The following is a 19,034-nucleotide window of genomic DNA, read 5'->3' on the forward strand; positions in this document are numbered from 1 at the left end:
AGGCAGGGGCTTCCAGACGCATGTTCACAGCTGTGGAAACGATCGAGAACCCCAAAACAGGAGGCAGGGGGTCTGGAGTAAAGACGGAGGCGCAGCTGAGTGATCAGTGGACCCTAAAACACGGGTGTGTGTGCTGAGAGAAGGCGGAGCTGGGGGCGAGGTTGATGGCGGGAGGCTAGCTGGAACAGGACTGGAACTGGAAGAGCAGCGTGGGCGGATGCGCAGCGGCCGGGTGTCCCCCCGCAGCTTGCAGCCTCGGACAGCGGCCACCAGGACCCCCCCCCAGGCGAGCGGGAGGGGTACAGCCCTTCCACTACACCCCCTCGGACCAGCCAGGCATGCCCTCCCTGCCCTGCCAGCTTCATCCCTGCCTCCCTTGCTTTGTGTTTTCTTAATTTCTTCCCCACTTCTCTTTTGTCTCTGTGAATGCCTTTGCATCCCATCCGGCCATTTTTTGCTTTTCCTGGGTACTTGTCTTGGCTATTGTGAGCATGAGAACATATTTTTAAATTAGGGTTGATAATATATTTTTAATTATGATACACTATATGTTCCATAAAATGTACCCTTGGCCTTTTTTAAGTATACCTTTGAGTGGCGGTAAGTGTATTGATATCATCAGGCAGACAAAAGGCAAGTTTATACATTTTAATGTGTTCTTAATTTTAAAGGTGGCCCTCTGGCCACTTACGTATCTCCAGACAGACCTAGTTATTTTTACTCGTGTTGTGCTTTGGTTTGCCATATAGCTTGTCACTTCCAGGGTGTACACTGTTTTATGTCTTACTATCTTGTTGATAAGAAGTGCCTGGCTGTCAGTAGCATGCCATAGTGCAGCGGCAGTGGGGCTTGTTTTCCTTTCACAGGGAATTTTGTATCAGAGAACTTGATAGATTTAGTGACACATGATAATTTTTCATCTGGGTCATTTCCATAATGGAGAATTGAGACTTGTGATCTATTTCAAAATGCTTAGTATGATACATTTTTCTAACTGAAATGGTCCTATTACATATCTTAAGTTCTGAAAAGTAACATTTTTAATAATCTTGCATTTCAGATGAGTCTTTAAGGAGAATAAATGAGCAATGACTTTAAAAAAACCAAACCACTTTATGTTGCCATAGAATTTGGATTCTACCTAGCAGCCACCCCCACACCAAGCCCTCGGGCACTGGGGCCTCATGGTTGGCCACAGTCACGGCCTGGCCTTGCAGAGCTGCGGCTCGCGGGCTTGCACTCCGTGGGCTCCCTGGCCCCTTGGCTCAGCTCGCTGGAGCCGCTAGTTAGGGTCCATCAGTAGGTGCACGTGGGTGGCCCCACGCAAGACTGTCAGCTTCGTGTGAAGGCGTCAGACACAGACACTGCCTTCTGCACAACTGTACGCTGTGGTGAAGGTCTTGTTGCCTTGTGGGCGGCAGTGATTAGGAAGAATGCAAAGAAGTTTTAAATTTTCAAGTTTTAAAAATTTAAAAAATCATCTCCCTGTGACAGCCGACAGGGACCATCTTACTCCTTTAAGTATCACTTCATGTTTTCTCTGGGTTTGCTTGGAACTAACTGGAGCTTGGTTTTAGAGGATTCATTTCTTTCCTCTCGATTCTGTAGCCTGCAGTGAGCTGCATACCCCGTCGCTAGATCGGAAACCAAATAGTTTTGTAGCAGTGAGTGTCACCACCCCTCCTCAGGCCTTCTGGACAAAGCACGCGCAGACAGAGATTATCGAGGTGGGTGCCACCACTTCTCCTGTCTGGGGGGCCTGGGATGCTCACATGGTGTTGTGTCCCTGACGGGAAGGTTGCCGGGCTCTACAGCTGCTGTTCGTTGTGTTTGTGTTAGTTGTTGTGGGTTTCAGTACGCAGTTGTGAGCCGAAATCCTCCATCATTCTCACTCATATGAGTGGCATTTCCGTCTGCCATGCCTTACTAGAACAGATCAGTCTTGGTGGGGGTCCCTGAGCAGCGGTGCTGAAGGCTGGGCGCGTGTGAATAGGTGAGAGCTAAGTCCTCCTCACCACTTCCAGTTGGCTGCTAGCTGCAGAAAATTGTGCTCAGTAACCAACATTTGGAAGAGTTAACTACGAACAGCCCCTCACTGGGCATAACCCTATTTTTGTTGGTTTTTATTTTTATATCCTTTTGAGTTTTGTGTTACATGTTTACCCTTTAAATTCTTGGTATATATTCACAAAATTTTACAAAATCCTTTTAGATAGTGAGAACATTATGTAAGTTATATACAAAGTGTAGGAGTTGCTGGCATAAAATTCTACAGGGTTTTATTTGTAATATGAACTATCAAATTATTTTTCTATTTTTACATAAAAACAGTGAGGCATAATCTTACATAGAAACAGCCTCTCGGAGTGATTTTACATGTTACAAGACAGGTCTCTCTTCGGTCTCTTAGACACTTGTTTCCAGCTTCAGGTTGACCCGTCATGTGGTCTGAGCATTTTTTGAGCACTGCCCACACATCAAGCAAGGTGCCATATGATGACAGAGACGGCAGGGGCCCAGGCTGTCCCGCGGGCACTGAGGCGCTAGATCCACAGCTGCAGGGAGGGCAGGCCAGAGGGGGCACCAGAGGGCACAGGCCGGCCAGTGACAGCTTGGCAGAGGCAGTTAAGCACAGCCTGAGAGAAAGCACGTGATCTGCTTTGAGGGCAAGGTGAAGCTGCCAGGATGTAACCACCTGTAATCTGGAAACTAGCAGCTGCTCCTAAAAAGGATAGCTGTAAAAAGCCAGACTTCAATTACTCCAAATATAGGAGCCTAGAAATAATAGCCTAAGCCATTCGTTTCCTCTTTTGCCTGCCTGGCTATGTCTTAAAGGACAGTCCAAGGTAGCAGAGCCGCCTGAGGCGGGGATGCTGGGAGCGCATGTGGGCGCTGACCTGGCTTTCCCTTGGGAAAGTCCTCCTCCCAAGTATGGGACTGAGAGGCCTTAGAAATGAGCCCCTGGCCAGCTTGTGCAGCAGGCCTGCCTGCTGTGTCTGCATCTCTGAGGGTCCGCGTCAGACTATGCTTTCCTCTTTCAGAAAGCAGTATTTTGGTTGTTATCATCCTTCAAGAGCCATTAGCATATGTGTTGATCAAAGTCAGTAAAAATGTAACTTTCTCATTGTGAAAACGTTTGTGTTTTTCCAAACCAACTATTTTCTGTTCTGTTCTGTTCTAGGGAACCAACAACCCTATCTTCCTAAGCAGCATTGCCTTCTTTCAGGACTCTCTTATCAATCAGATGACACAAATCAAGCTATCTGTATATGATGTCAAGGATAGATCTCAGGGAACAGTTAAGTAACAGGTTGTTGTCCCTGGGCTTTCTTTCCATTTTATAGTTAATCATTCAACTGAGAGGTGAGCACAAGATTGGTTTCACTTGGGCTCCCAAATTCACTCATGTTTAAGCTTGTATTTGTCTCTGGGAGCTGCTTTCTGAGCCTCTGTCTGGGCTCCCAAGGTGGGGTGCAGTGTGCTGTGGGCACCAGAGGCCAGGCTGGCACCCTCATGCTCTCGTCCCTCCTCCTCAGATGTATTTACTGGGCTCTGGAACGTTCATTGTCAAGGATCTGCTCCAGGACAGGCATCATCGGTTGCATCTAACACTAAGGTGGGCATTTAATCTGGTTCCTTTGAAGGGATCTGGAGTTGTGAAGTCCAGAGGCAGAGTGGGAAAAGGCCACTTCCTGTTGTGAGAGAATACCTGGCCTCTGAGGAGGGAGGGTGTCCATGAGGTGATGCAGCGTGAACCCCTCAATCCATTGGGACGGAGACGCGTACTGTGCCCGTCGGCTGAGCAGGTGCCCGTGGGCAAAGCAGGTGTGGCTGAGCTCAGCCCTAGAGGAGGTTGGGTGTGCATGCCTGTAAGTGTTAGCTGATGACTTAAGTGCAGTCCTCTACACTCTGTCGCCTCCCAGTAGACAGCAACCTCCCAGGCAGGCTGGACTTTCTCTCTTTGCCTTCATCTGTGCAACCCAGTTTCCTAGAATAACAAGTAACAACAGTGTTGCACATAGCTGTCCCTGCAGAGTGGAGGAGAGCTCTGCCAACAGTCTCGAATGTGTCAGGAGAACTGCATTCAGGAGAGAGGAAGGATCTTAGGTAAAATGAAAAGAGAATTCCTATGAAGGGAAAGACTGCTTGAGGAGAGCTACTTAGGTGATCTGGCTGGAACTCTATCTAGTTGGGTCAGAGATTAGTCTAAGAAATGAATATTTCCCTTTTCCAAATAGGATTATTGGATGGATAATGCAGGAAGGGTCTTTCCAGGCAAGAGAATAGTAAATGTCATAAAAGAAATGTTCAGTGCATGTGACCACATACAAATTTAGAACTGTCCTAAGTCAGGCATCATAAATAAAATGCCAGGGCGCCCCAGATGGGCACAGACTCGGTCAGCCCCAAGGGGTCTTACAGGCAAGGCTGAGCAGGGCTGCAGTGGCACACGCTGTATCACCTCAGGATTCAGGGGCTTGGGAAATCTTTGGTGGTCTTAGAGTCCAGGTCTAGGCTTTGGAACTAACCTGCTGTGCCAGGAAAAGCTCCTTTCAAGCCCTGGCTCTGAGGTGGCCTGCATCACGTCGGCAGGGTGGGCCTAGGGCAGCTCCACCTCAGGGAAGCCTCCCACCTTCACCAGCTAGCTCCATGCCACTCCTGTAAGATGTAAGATGTGGCCCTCTCCCATGCCCTGCAGTTTCCTTTTATGCCTTCCCAGAGGGGCCAATAACCAAGAATGGTGACAGACTGACCTGTGGCTGGGCCTTGCCATTCTGGGGACCCCCAGTGACCCAGGAAAGCTGAGAGGTTTGCTTTTAAGCAGAAGGGCTCTCACAGTCCTTCACCAAAGCATGCTGCTTGTGGCAGGTCTGCAGAGAGTGACCGTGTGGGAAACATCACCGTGATCGGCTGGCAGATGGAGGAGAAGTCAGACCAGCGGCCCCCCGTGACTCGGTCTGTGGACACTATCAATGGGAGGGTAAGTGAGCCATCTTCCTCCTGTTCCTCAGAAGAAGGACCTGCTGCAGGGACTTACGGAGCCTCTACTCAGCACAGGACAGGGCCCGCTGCCTGATGTCATGCCAGGCAAGGGTCCAGGTAGAAACAAAGGCCTGCAGGCTCGGCCTGCAAGGCCCTGCTGCCCTGGAGCCTGCCTCTGCTCTGCTCTCGCTGGCCACCTCCAAGGCAGAGTCAAGGGGAGCAAGTTGGCCCAAAGCTGAAGGTTTAAGAGGCAGGTGAGACCCAAACCACCCCTCCAACATGTTGCTGACAGCTATCTCTCTCAGACACACTTGGGCCCCACAGACCCCTCCCACTGGAGGGGAGGGGCTTCCCCTCAAATCCCTGGCGTCTGCTTCCCAGTGCACAGTCTCACCGGACTCTGCTGTGCTTCTGAGTGAGCATTCTCATTTTGGGTCCTAACACCGCTGAGCAGTCACTGTAAGATGCAGAGATCCCATTGTGTCCAAAGCAAGCCCGAGTCCCGGCTCTGAGAATGTTCCTGCTCGGTGTCTCTGCACCCCTCTCATTTTGCATACCAGAACCCTGCAGCACCAGTGAATGACTAAGGAGATGTGCAGGGAGAGAGCTTGGGACCATGGGGCTGCATGGGGATGCTGGGGCTGCTCTGTATACAAGGGCTGTGTGTGTGTGTGTGTGTGTGTGTGTGTGCGTGCGTGCGTGCATACGTGCATGCGTGCATATGTGTGTGCGTGCGTGCGTGTGTGTGTGCATGCGTGCATGCGTGCATATGTGTGTGCGTGCATGTGTGCGTGTGTGCGTGTATGTGTGCATGCGTGCATATGTGTGTGCGTGCATGTGTGTGTGCGTGCGTGTGTGCGTGCCTGGCTCGGCAGTGCTTGCCCAGCAGAGTTCTCAGTGCACGTTCAGCTAAGAGGTGTCTCGGGATGTCCAAGGCCCCCATTTCTGTGGAACACACCAGAGTGATCTGCATCTCAGTTCTTTTCTGTCCACGTCATTAGATGGTGCTGCCTGTTGATGAGAGTTTGACTGAGGCCTTGGGAATTCGATCTAAATATGCTTCATTGCGAAAAGACACTTTACTGAAATCAGGTAAACAGCTTTCTCAACCTTGGCACTCTTTCACGCGTGTTCTGGCAGCCATGATCACCCTTCACTCCCCACCTGCGGTGTCTTCCACAGCCATGCCCCAGTGGCCCCACCTGGCTCCTCACTGCCATCTTCCTGCAATGTAGTGCCTCCAGGAAGGGCTCTTCCTTCTTTTTCTTTCTTGTTTCATGTGGGCTCAGTGACTGACACCTTCCCCACCCTAGCCCTTTGCCCTTTACATCTTCTGGGATAAGATGATTAAATGCCATGGGGATGGACCCTTCAGGCTTAGTCACTTGGGGATCTGTGGCAAAGACCAGGGCCATGGGGCAGGTCAGGGCCAGCATGTGTCTCTTGTCCTGCCACCTCAGTGTTTGGTGGCGCCATCTGCCGCATGTACCGCTTCCCAACCACGGATGGTAACCACCTTCGGATCCTGGAGCAGATGGCGGAGAGTGTGCTGTCCCTGCACGTGCCCCGACAGTTTGTGAAGCTGCTGCTGGAAGAAGACGCAGCCAGGTAAGGAGTCTTGCATGGCCTGCGCCCCTTCCTTTTGGAGCTGTGGCCCGCGCTTAGCTGGACTGTGACCTGTCCTTTGCCCTCTGTCTAAGGCAGAGTGAGGATCCCCCAGGTCAGGGCTCATGCCCCAGAGGTGCCCAGCACTTTCCCCTCCCTTCTCCTCCCCTTTCTTGCGCCTCTTACTTGTCCTTCAGGAAGTTGGAAGTAGCTGCCACAAGTAAGGGCTCCAGAGGGTGAGCATGACCTACCAGGTGCATGCTGGTCCTGTAGACCAGAGGACCTGCAAATTTGTCTCACTGAGCCAGACTGCCATTTTTACTCCTTGTGATATAAGGATGTCAGCTACTAGCATTGTGTAGGAACTGTGAAAGAAAACAAGACAAACAAGCTTCACTGTTCTAATATGGCTATTTTCATTTTTATCTTGAAGGAAATTCAGAGAAAATAGCCAGAATAATGCAGCATATATGCAGATGTCTTTCACCTAAATTCATTCACTTTTATTTATTTTCTATATTTTTTAAAGAGAGTACCAATTAGAATTAAAACAGAAAAATTTACGAGTGATACAGAGTTTCATTTAACAAAGTAATATGAATTTCACAGTATTGGTTGTAATATATAGCATTGTCTTCCAACCAGTTATTCATATTATTGGATGATGCATGTAAAAGTGGAAGAAGAAAGAAAAAAAGAAGGAAATGTATAAGAAATAAAAAAAAAGAAATTTAGAAGAGAAAAAGTACAATTGAAAAAAGGAGATGAAACAAATTAAAGTATTAACTGCTTCTTTGCATAGACCAGCAGAAATGCACAGTACAGTTGTCCAAACCATCCTGCTTACATACTTAGATAAAATCTCTGTTCCCCACTCCATCTCCTGTCCTTCTTCTCAACTCAGTAACACTTTGCTTTTGAATACGTTCATCCCCTTTTCCCAGTATCTATTGTACCCTTCAGAGTCCATTTTTCTCTTTCAGTTCTCACAGTAAGGAGACATTATGATGTCTGCACACACAGGTCTGATGTATTTCACTTAAGATTATGTTCTCTAGTTGCATCCATTTACTGACAAAAGGCTCAAATTTATCCTGTTTTATAGCTGAATAATACTCCATTGTGTAAACATACCACATCCTCTTTACCCATTCTTGGTAGGCATCTGTCTGGGTTGTTTCCAGGATTTAGCTATGAGAAATTGCATTGCTATAAACATGGGTGCACATATATCACTGTGGTATGAGATTTTCAGTTCTTCTGGAAAAATACCCAGAAGAGAGCTAGCTGGCTTGAATGGGATCTCCAATCCTAGCTTTTTAAGGAATCCCCACACTGATTTCCGTAGTGGTTGTACCAGTCTGCACTCCCACCAACAGCATAGAAGGGTTCCTTTATCTCCATAGCCCCTCCAGCATTTGTGGTTGGCTGACTTCTGGATGTTAGCCATTCTTTCTGGTGTGAGATGGAATGTTAGTGTTGTTTTAATTTGCATTTTTCAAATGACCAGTGACGTTGAACATTTTTTCATATATTTATTTGCCATTTGTATTTCTTCCTCTCAGAAGTGTATACTCATCTCAGATGCCCATTTTTGGGTTGGGTCTTTGAATTTGGGAGACCTGATTTTTAAAAATTATTCATATATTCTAGATAGAAGGCCTTTGTTGGAGGGACCGTCAGCTATAATTTTTTCCTAGTTTCTGGGTTATCTTTTTACTCTGTTGGAGATTTGCTTTGAAGTGCAAAATCTTCAAAAAGATGAGATCCCACTTGTTGATTCTTTGAAGTATTTCCCATGTAGTGTGGTTTTGTTCATGAACTCTCTAGATACCCCTATTTCTTTAAGATTTCTAACTACAGTTTCCTCTAGAAGATTTAGTGTTTCTTTTTCAATATTTAGATCTTTGACCCATTTTGACTGTAGCTTTGTGCATGGTGATAGACATGGGTCTAGTTTTAGCCTTTGGCATGTGGAAAGCCTGTTTTTGCAGCACCATTTATTAAAGAGTCTGTCTTTCTTCCAGGCAGCCTGTTTGGCCCCTTTATCAAAGACAAGGTGGCTGAGTGTGTTTGCAGTTATGTCTGCATCTTCTGTTCTGTTCCACTGATCCTCAGGTCTGTCTGTGTGCCAGCGCCCTGCTGATTTTATCACAGTCGCTTTATAGTATAATTTCAGGTCAGGTGTTGTGATACTGCCTGCCTTTCCTTTGTTTCCCAGGATTGCTTTTGATAATCTGGGTCTCTTCTGGTTCCAGATTAATTTGAGGAAAGCCTTCTTTAGCTCTGTGAGGTATACTAATGGTATTTTAATTTGAATTGCATTGAATCTGTGTAACAATTTTGGGAGTATGACTATTTTCACAATGTTGGTTCTTCCTATCCAGGATCATGTAGTATTTTTCCATTTTCTCAAATCCTCTTCAATCTCTTTTCTGATAAATTTCACTGTATAAATCTTTTGCATTCTTTGTGAGATTGATTCCTAAGTATTTCATTTTTTTGGATGTTATTGTGAAAGGCATAGTTTCCCTAATTTCGCTCTCAGTTAAATTCATCCATTTTTAGTATTTTGTTGTTTGCTTTATCTCTCCAAATGTACATATTTTATAATTTTAATTTTTAAAATTTTCCTTTCATTTTTGCCCATATTTGCATATATTTACATAGGTGCCACGTACTTTTCCATGTATCTTCACTTTCCATGTTTTTAATTGTTGAATATGAAATGCTGTCCCATTATCGGTGTGTTTCAGGCTCGGAGAGCTCATTCCTTAGACAGGCGCTTTAGTCCAAACTGACATTGTCATCGTCATTAGCGTAGCTGTGTAGTTCACACGGGGCACTGGGCTAGATGGACACCAGGCACGTCAGGGACTGCAGATGTGGGCCACCCCACGGGAGCCCAGTGTGTCTGCGTGTGGGAGGGCGGGGTCAGGCCTGGCCTCTGTGAACCAGCAACGGTTAGCACAAGGAGAAGCACCGGGAGAGATGTGAAGAGAGGGTGGCCAGCTGGCCAGCGGCTGGCAGGGCATGGGGACCTCAGTTCCACCACTGCCCTGACTGTACCGGCTGCTTCTCTATGTTGCTTTTGCTATTTTAGTAGGAATGGAATGACAAATGTTTTAAAAGACAATTTAATAGATTCCTAAAAATGAGCACCTCCCAACCAAAGGAAAACATGGGGTCCTCTGCTTTCTTTACAGACACAGTTGCCATTAGTGGTTTTTGTGTATCCTCGTGTTGCCATTAGTGGTTTTTGTGTATCCTCTGTTCTAAGTATGCGCTGAGAGTCGTCCTGTCTTCATTAATTATTGCCAAGGATTAGCTGCTGGTTTCCTGAGATGAGTTGAGGCTTTTATGCTTTCTCAGTCCTCCTCTTCCTAATATGGTCTCCTTTCTTAAAGATCCATCATGTGCTGCTATTATGATGACGTTGCTGTTATTCTTGAGCTAAGCTTAGAATTCACATTTCAGCTCTTACACTTGCTCAGCTGTATTTTTCTGAGGATAACAGTTCCTTTCTCCTCTTCTCCTTCTCCCTTCTGCACTCCCTCCCCGTGCTCCTGTCAAGCACACTGTGGGGCCGGGGCCACAGCCAGGCTCGGGCTGACTCCATGGAGCTCTCGCTCTCAGAGAGCTCTGCACTTACAGAGCACTGAAGGGGAGAATAGTTGAGGGCCTGGATCTTTATAGTCATTGGCCCAACCTAGAAAAGATGACATGTGAGAAGAGGCCAGTGTCTGCAGCTTGAACTCCGGGAGCCCCACTGCTGAGGAGCCAGCTGTGGCTGAGCAGCTTTCCCATCTGGCTCTGTTTCTGGGGCAGGGCGGGCAGGAAGGCCACACTTGGGGCACTTGGCAGGCGAGGAAGCACTGCGAAGGAAAATGGTGGCCTTGGGGTGGTGACTCAAGGGCCTCCAGCCCTCCGTGCTGCAGGGTCACGTGTCATCCCGCCCAGTCAAGAGCAGGCTGTGCCTGTGGCTCGGTGCTGGTAGCAGGGGTTCAGCCATCCTGACACATTCACTCCCTGATGGCCTTTCCCCTTGTTCCCACCTCTGCTTAGTTTCCCTTGAACATTGGACCGTGCTCTTGTAAGAGCTTGTCTGCCCACTCCCCACGTGGTCATGGATTTGCCTGATGTGTAGCTTCTGTCCTCCGCCTGTGGTTGCCCTTCAGGCTGACGGTGTAACCACTGCCTGGCCCTCACTGGGCATCAGTGCCCTTTCCCTGCACCTCTGACCCCTTGGTGGGGCCCCTCCCCTCCTGCTCCCCAGGTCTCATGGTTGTGTCACCCTTGCAGAGTCTGTGAGCTGGAGGAGTTGGGGGAACTGTCCCCTTGCTGGGAGAGCCTCCGGCGCCAGATTGTCACCCAATACCAGACCATCATCCTCACGTACCAGGAGAACCTGACTGACCTCCATCAGTACAAAGGTGGGTACAACCCTGCCCTGAAGAGGCTCCCAACCCCTGTCTGGCTGGAGGTCAGGGCTCAGGTCACTGGCACACTCACGCTGATGCTCTTGGGTGGGATTTTAAAAATAGGTTCTCATGTAAAAATGGAATTCTTTCAAATGTGGGTTTTTCAGATCCTACCAGAAAGACAAATCAGTGAATTGTAGCGAGACTTTTTCTGTGGTGTTATCTGCCTGAACAGCCCTGTAGGATGAGACCGGGGGAGGCAGACTTGCAGACTGGCTGTTTTGTGTCATGTCTTCCTTCTTGGTCTAATACCCCTGAGGCAACTGAAAGGCTTAAGACTTACAGTTGCCTTTAAACAGAGCAGCTTTCTAGATGTTCTCGTTTCAGTATTCAGTGTTACTTTAATTGAACATGTAAATTGTCAGTGGAATCTTCCATTTAAAGCTCGAATACCTCACATTTTCATCTTCTCTTTTTGAGGTGCTGGGGATTGAATCTAGCACTTGTGCCTGCTGGCAGCGGCTCCACTGAGCCACATGAGCCGCAATCCAGCCCTACACCATGTATTCTTAAAAGATACTGTCTGATTTTCAAAATAACCTCTGAGTAGCTTTAGAAGGCTGTCCTCAACTCATTTCTCTTTTCTCCCAGATTGAAAAAAGATTTTGGCTTTTCATTGTTTTATTTATTGTTTTAGCATTTTAAATTATTCCCTGTCTCATCCTCTTGTTCTCTACATAATCTTATTTAGGGTTTAAGGAACACTGTTAAGTCCTTTATGAATTTTTGAAGTGGAACATAGGAACCTGCCCATGTACTTGGCTGAGACCAAATGTTGGTCCGCGTGGGTTAGATGTGAGTGCAAGACCAGGTCTGATTGTACCACCGAGAAATGGTAGCATTTGCCTGTGGAACTGGGCACCTGGCCTGTGCTGAACGGATGCTACCTGGGAAAGTGTGGCACCCACACAGCCTTCAGTTTTTCAGAAAAATGTCAGCAGAGAATCTGATTAAAAAGCAAGTCTGGGAGTCTGCATGTCTCTGAGTGATAGGACCCCCGTGCTGCTGGTCTGAGGGCCACAGCGTGAGTGACAGTATCGAGGAAGTTCAAGCCTATGGCAAAATGCAGAGCACCCAGCTGTAGACAGCGATGTACTAGGTGGACTGCTGACTCTGTCTACTCCTCTGACCACCATTTAACAATAGCCCTTCTCACCAACCAAGCATACACACGCCCAGGACAGACTGTGTGTCCTTGGGGCTGACCAGCGCTGCACTGCACTGATAGCCTTGTGGTGGTGGGCGGGCCTTACCGGAACTGAGGGGGCTGCAGCTCAACCAGCTGCTGAGATCTGGGGTGACAGCACTCTCCAGGCTGGGACAGCAGTCTGTGGCACGCACTCATTTGCCTCTTGAGAGTGGTGCTGATACCATGCTTCGGGATCACCTTGTGTGTCAGGTCTCTGAGTTGTGAGCTGAGTCTCAGAGGGCGCGGCCTCCTTGGGCTGCAGCCTGCTGCAGCTGGTCCTTTCTGGCTCACGTCATGGCCTAAGCACCCCGAGCAAGGCTCTTGGCTGGTGAGCTGCCCTCAGCCCCCCATCTGCAAAGGCCGTGTGCCTGTGCATGGCTTGGGGTTTTCTAGGCCACTGTTGCGGCATCTGCTTATATGCAGGTATAGCGGCAGAGTACCATTTTTCTACTTGGCACTTGTGACAAAGGGTGACACATTTGTTTTCTCATTGCATTTTTTAGGTCCCTCATTTAAAGCAAGCAGTTTGAAAGCAGATAAAAAGTTAGAATTTGTTCCCACAAACCTGCATATACAGAGGATGAGAGTTCAAGATGATGGAGGATCAGGTACTTCTTCCCCTGTGCTGTTGTTCCATTCCTCTTCTCCCTGGATTCTTGGTCCTTGCGCTGCCCCATGTCTGCCCCAGTTTCCCTGGAGGCTGTGCTGCTAGGTGGTTCAGTGAAGGAACAGCCTACAGACCTTTGAGAGATCTTTGTAGAGAATCCAAATCCCTCCCCTCAGCTTCCTGTCCCAGGAGGGGAGAAAACAAGCCTCAGGAGCTTCCTAGAGTCCTTCTGGCTGCACCTCGAGGCCCGGAGAAGCCCTCTCTGTTCACATGCTCTGATGCCCCGCTGTGGGATGAAGGGAACCCAAGGCTGCCTGGAGCTGGGCTGCCGGGCAGTGTCCCCGAGTGCTGTGCATATCCCAGTAGCTGGCTTGTCCACAGCCTGAGCCCAGAGTAACAGAGGAGAGCTTTCTGTCATTCAGATCAGAACTACGACGTTGTCACCATTGGAGCACCAGCAGCACACTGCCAAGGTTTTAAGTCAGGAGGTCTCCGCAAAAAGCTGCACAAATTTGAAGAGACTAAGAAACAGTAAGTAAGAGGGTTTATGGTCCTCATACAGCTGTCTGATGTTTTTCCGTTTAGAAAAACAGCAGTCAAAATAGAATTGCAAGACCATCTAAGCATCCAGTCTGCTTCTGCGGGGCAGGAGGAGCTGTGTTATGGATGGCTGGGCTGCTCTGTGTGTGCAGCTGGGCTGGTAGTAATGAGGGTGCCGTGGCAGTGGCCCTGGGCCTTCAGCTGAGTAGCACCTGTGACTGGCCTTTGAGCGATGCTTCAGCTCACAGCCCTGTGTGGGCTCGGCTTCCTTTAGAGTCCCTGGCCAGTCAGTTGAGCAGCAGAACCATAAAGCCAGGAGCACACCATGTCTTTCCTAAAGGGTAGCAGTGGGACACATTTACAGTGTTGGAAAGGCGCGGACAGCTGATGGCTCTACTCTCTGGAGCAGGAAGCCGCATGTGTGGTGGGAAGATGAGGCCCTGGCTGATATGGTGAAGAAAAGGGCTGACGCCGAGAGCTGGCCTCATTGCTAGCCTGTTTGATGCTGGTGACCAAGGACACGGGCCTGATAGGTCTAGGCCTGGCCATGGGGAAATGAGGGCCTTGCCAGAGAGCAAACAAGTTAGCAGTCACCATTTGGGTGCAAGTAGGCCTGGAGTGTGGAGCTGGAGTGGGGCTTTGACCCTGCCAGGGTGGGAGAGAGCCATGAATCCAAGGTGTTGCATTGGGCGTGCTGCAGGCCTTGCCTGGCGATCTTCCAGAATGTCACCAGGCACAGTTCCCATAGTTCAAAGGGTACAGGTGTAAGAGGTGGTAGGGAGAACTATAGATGGCCCTCCCTATGAGATCCCTGGGCAGACCAGGAGGTAGAGGAAGTAGCATGGCCATCTGAGGCTGGGGAGAACAGTGAGGACCAAAGCCGACGTTGAGGTGAGGCTGGGAGGGCTGCTGCGGGTGAATGAGGTGAGGTGGACCCGAGCACAGTGGGGGGCGGTCTGGAGAAGATGGAGGGGCGGGGCAGCCAGCTCACTGAGAAGGGACAAGAGGCTGGCAGAGAGGTTTGCGGGTGAGAGGGAGCAGGCTGAGTGTTACTGAAGCGTCTCTGCAGACTGTGGTGCTGGAAGGTTCAGGCTTATCAACTGAGAGTGGGACATTAGAGGGAAGGTGAAGCAAAGCCCCAGGAACCATCGAGAGAGCCCCGGGAGGTGGTCGGTACAGACAGGTGGAAGAGAGCCAGCAGGCCGTTGGCCAGCTGCGCTGCCCTGAACAGGAGTTGGGACATGAGAAAATTGCACATGGGGTGAAGGGCTGAAAGCCTAGATCACTGGTCAGCCCACAGCTGGGAAGGTCCGGGAGGTAATCAGAGCTTTGTGATGCAGGGCAGCTGCTGGCTGAGCAGGGAGCAGAAGGTGCACCCGGAGCGGTGTGCACACTGGCCAGCCGGGACCCCAAGAGTCCTGGGTACAGAAGCAGAAGCAAGAAGGGCTGGCTCAGTGAGGGGCTTTGGGCACCGACTGGGAGGTCGCTCAGGCCTGCTTGACCTTGGTCCTCCCCACCAAGGGCACTTCTTTGTGCAGACAGATGAGGATGCTACAGCTGCCTCAGTGTTTACTGTCCCAGGAGCTCCTTGGGCAGGCGCGAGGGCACAGCTTTCCATGGCCACTGCAGTCCTGCGCAGCCGGCAGAAAGTGTCTGTGCGCCCTGCATGTTGCTGCGTGAAGAGCATGTGTGTGACCTGAGGCCACATGGGGCCCCGACAGGGAAGCTCTCTCGCTCTGCCAGGCAGCCTAGAGTGGCCACCTGGCTGTCCCTGTCCCACAGAGGTTGGAGTGTTGACACCTGATTGGTCTGCATGTCAACTTCAGAACTTCTCATCCTCCAGAGTGCTTCTTCAGTGTATTTCAGATCTACATACAATTTAATTTCCCACGAGTGTCACGCAGTCCCTTGCACGCCAGGTTCTGTCCAGCCAAGCTTTCCTTCCGGTGCAGGTGCCCCAGCCCCTGGTGTGGGGTCTCCCGGGCGCCAGCAGAGGCAGTGAGGTTGCTGTGCCACAGAAGCCACTGGGACCCTCTCAGCGCTGGGGCCTAGAACGTAACTGGAGTTGTCCCAACAAGGTCACTCAGCTTTTTAAAGCTTTTGTTTTGCATTTGTGTCTGCTGACTGCTAATACTTCGTTTTGGTTCTTTCTTTAGCAGTTTTGAGGAGTGTTGGTGAGTTTTCTGTCTGTGCAGAGAGTGTCTGTTGGGTCTCCCTCCCATGCTGTCCTAGCCTGCTCAGGTGCCCCGCCTTGGGCCCAGGTGCTTCTGAGCTCCCCGCTTTGTAGATGAGCTCCCCTTCCAACTGCAAAGTTCTTTGAGAATGAATAGCCAGTCTGCAGTCTGCCTTCATCCTGGTCAGCCTGATAGCATCATCGCTGCAGTGACACTGAGGCTGGGCCTGTACCCAGCAAGCACACTGCCTGCTGGGATCTCACATCACGCTCCTGGAGTGACCCCCTCTCTGTTTTCTTTTACAAGAACATAGAGGCTTTTCAGCTTTTCTTTCACCCTCAGTTTCCATTTTCATGACATTATTGATTGGTGTGGATTCTTACAGTAGTATTACTAGGTCACTTTTACAGGGCTCCCCTCCATAGACCCAGGGCTCTGCAGGATTGCTTCATTGCAAAATGCCTGAAACCTTCAAAAATGTCACCCAGAGCGAGGGACCCTGACGCTTGGGCCATGGCTGACCTCCCGCCTGAGGTGTGAAGGTGCTGCTGGGAACATCTTCCAGCCACACACACACACACACACACACACACCCCACACACACACTTCCCTTAGGGTGTGGAGGGAGCTGGAGGTCACCTGGGGAAGTCTGCCTCCCCTGGAGGACCCACAGCCTCTGTGGAAGGGGCCCCTCAGGTTCCCTCTCACCTTTCTCCCCTGGGTCCCATCGAAGCTCCAGCCTTTCCCTTCACAGGACAAGTGGCAGACTTGGGGTGGAACCTGAGACATGGGAATGAGTGGGGAACACAGCAAAGGCCCTGCTGCCCTTGCTAAGTCCCAGCCCAGGGTCGCAAGTAAACCTCACATGGGAAGTTCTTAACTGAGATGAGGCCTTTTAGAGCCCAGTCTGGTCTGGTGTCCCCACCCCACTTCCCTGTACACAGGACATTCTTGAGACAAAGCAGCCTTCCTGCTCGGCTGAGAGCCCTCTGCACCTCAGTCCTCCTTCCCTGTGGGACCCAGCTTCTCTGAGTTCAGGCCCTGCAGAGACAGCCCTGGTCTCACTCATCTACCCCAAGCCCTCCCAGATCACTGCACCTGTACTCTCCTGGCACCCTCAGATCCACCTCCACCCTGCTCTATGTAGGTCTGGGTCAGTGGTCCTGAGGTGGGGCAAAGAGCTGGAAGCCCAGGGCACTTAGTGGCATCTAGATGCCCCTTCCCTAAAGTGAAGGCTTGGGGAGCGGTTGCAGTCTGCGCCTAGTGCCCTCCTTCCCGTGGCTGCTGTCTCATGGTTGGAGATGGAGTGCGCACAGGGAAGCTCCCAGGCACTCCCGCCTGCTCTCACCTTCCCACAGACTTCCAGTCCCTCTGTCCCAGGGGCAGCTGTTAGAACATGACTTGTCACCTGGAGGAAAGGTGAGAGGGAGCCTGAGGGGCCCCTTGCACAGGTCACCTGTGTCTTGTCACGACAGGGTGGTAGGGTGCCTTCCTCTCGCACTGGGGTCAGTACGTATGGGCTGAAGACTGTCCCGCCACATGCATACACAGGAGGCCTCTGTGCAATGCACATTTCATACTGAGGGTCTGGGAAGAACAGCTTTTTAAAAATTTATGTTTTGGAGTTTATTTTCAAGACTAAACTGTCTTCAATGGCTGCTATTCATTTGGAAGAGTGATTGCAGTTTGGAACGCAGTTGTGTGTACATGGGTTATGGAATGATTCCTGGTGCCGCTTGGGCTCAGTTGCTGTCTGCTGCATGGGCTTCTGGCGAACCCATCATTTTCTGTTGTGTGTGGGCTTGTGGTGGTGCTGTTTTCTTGCGGGTGCTTCGGTTTGTGGTGTTTGCATGCTTGCCCGTGGCCCGGCAGCAGAAGGGGCAGTGGCAGTTTCTTGGTGGCCTGCTCTTCCAGGTTTCCCTGGGAAGGGCCGGCTGACCTTCATTTCCAGGGCAAGGATGGAGAGTGTGCTAAGGGCACTCTGTCTTCCACGTTCTCCTTTGTCCCCAGAGCTCCAAGGGTGGCCTTTTAGGAGCCACTGAGGGCCTCTCCTGCCGAGAGGAGAGGGATACATTTCCACAGAGCTGACAGTCCCAACTCCATGAGACCTCTGCATTGGCAGCGTGTACATGTTGCCGTCCTTGGCCTCCTCAGGTGGCTGAAACTAATTGATAACACTGAAACAGTGGGGATCTAAATTAAGTCACGCAGTTCAGTGCCACTGAGGAGGACCACACATACCAGGCCAGCTCCCCACAGCCTCGTCTGTGGAGTGGGCGCCCAGAGAGGAGGCGGGCACGAGGAGGAGCCAGGCTTTCAAAGCCATGAGGGTGCGAGGGTCTTGCCCTTGGCAGCACCTTTTCCCCACCTCTTCCTCTCATGCAGTGTTAGTTTTCAGGGGAAAACCCTGGGACAGAGAAGAGAAGAGGTGGCCCTGCGTCCTGGGGACTCTAGGACTGCATGCACGAGGGAGGAGAACTGTGGGTCTGTTCTCAGAAAGTTTGAAATTCTGATTGGTCAAATGAAAAAGTAGGGTTGTTTTGTTTTGTTTTGTTTTGTTTTGTTTCTTGCGGAACCGAGGATTGAACTCAGGCCCTTGCGCTTACCAGGGAAGCGCTTATTCTACTGAGCCATCTCCCCAGCCCCGAAAAAGCAGGTTTTGTAGATTCTTTGTTTTATTTTGTATAGTTTTGGCAAAGTCTAAGATCCACTATAGTCTTTCCTTTCAGCAGAATAGTTGGACTTCTTCTGATATAAGCCAACCCGAAGTACCTAAAGACCAGCTTTTAAGTTGGTAGCAGCTCCTAGAACATCCTAAGCATTTGGGAAACTGCTGGGGTGATTCTCAGCGTCCACACTTGTACATGTGGTAAAAGTGCGGGCACGCCCAGAGATAAGACTTCATCCTGGTTTCCCATTTATGCTTCTACCACATAGATGAGAAAGACTGGCCAAGCTTTCCTTTTGCCAATCCCCAGCTGGACCGGCCCAGGAAACAAAGAATTCTGTTTTGGGGTTAGCTGCGGGCCAGGTAGGGCGGCTTTTGCCACCCTCTTGGGATTCAAGAGGCCGCCTGAACTGCTCTTGTCCTTTCAGTACCTCCTCTAGCTGCCAGTCCATCGTCTACATCCCACAGGACATCGTCAGGGCCAAGGAGATCATCGCCCAGATCAACACCCTGAAAACCCAAGTGAGTTACTACGCAGAGCGGCTCTCAAGGGCGGCCAAGGACAGGTCGGCCACTGGCCTCGAGAGGACGCTCGCCATCTTGGCAGACAAGGTAGGGGCGCTGTGAGGGTGGGGGCTCCTTGAGGGCACTGCAGGACAGCCAGGTGTCCCCTGAGCTGTCCTCACAGTGACAGGATGACACTGAGAGTCTCTTCCTCCAAAGCCCAGGGAGGCTTCTTGTGGTCCCAGAACTGGGCAAGCCCGGGCAGAGCCTCCTGCCTGTCAGG

At 50.4% G+C, this 19,034-nt stretch overlaps 1 protein-coding gene across 26 annotated transcripts in view; it reads left to right on the top strand.

The window, feature by feature from the left end:
• The window catches only part of Inpp4a (inositol polyphosphate-4-phosphatase type I A), a 74,425-nt gene that overhangs the window by 26,677 nt on the left and 28,714 nt on the right, over nucleotides 1-19,034 (top strand). For 15 of the 26 annotated variants that reach the window (XM_023717424.1, XM_023717428.1, XM_023717432.1 and 12 more), the window contains 11 exons: nucleotides 1,609-1,727; nucleotides 3,182-3,298; nucleotides 3,537-3,616; nucleotides 4,870-4,981; nucleotides 5,985-6,075; nucleotides 6,444-6,591; nucleotides 10,891-11,021; nucleotides 12,762-12,866; nucleotides 13,288-13,396; nucleotides 15,562-15,579; nucleotides 18,676-18,859. In XM_023717424.1, coding sequence (XP_023573192.1) covers nucleotides 1,609-1,727; nucleotides 3,182-3,298; nucleotides 3,537-3,616; nucleotides 4,870-4,981; nucleotides 5,985-6,075; nucleotides 6,444-6,591; nucleotides 10,891-11,021; nucleotides 12,762-12,866; nucleotides 13,288-13,396; nucleotides 15,562-15,579; nucleotides 18,676-18,859 — 1,214 coding nt within the window. The remainder of the gene's footprint in view (nucleotides 1-1,608; nucleotides 1,728-3,181; nucleotides 3,299-3,536; nucleotides 3,617-4,869; nucleotides 4,982-5,984; nucleotides 6,076-6,443; nucleotides 6,592-10,890; nucleotides 11,022-12,761; nucleotides 12,867-13,287; nucleotides 13,397-15,561; nucleotides 15,580-18,675; nucleotides 18,860-19,034) is intronic. The other 11 variants (XM_023717427.1, XM_023717435.1, XM_023717437.1 and 8 more) reach the window with 2 other exon arrangements.

This window comes from Octodon degus, unplaced genomic scaffold (genome assembly GCF_000260255.1).
Source record: "Octodon degus isolate 3935 unplaced genomic scaffold, OctDeg1.0 scaffold00052, whole genome shotgun sequence".
Lineage (NCBI taxonomy): Eukaryota > Metazoa > Chordata > Mammalia > Rodentia > Octodontidae > Octodon > Octodon degus.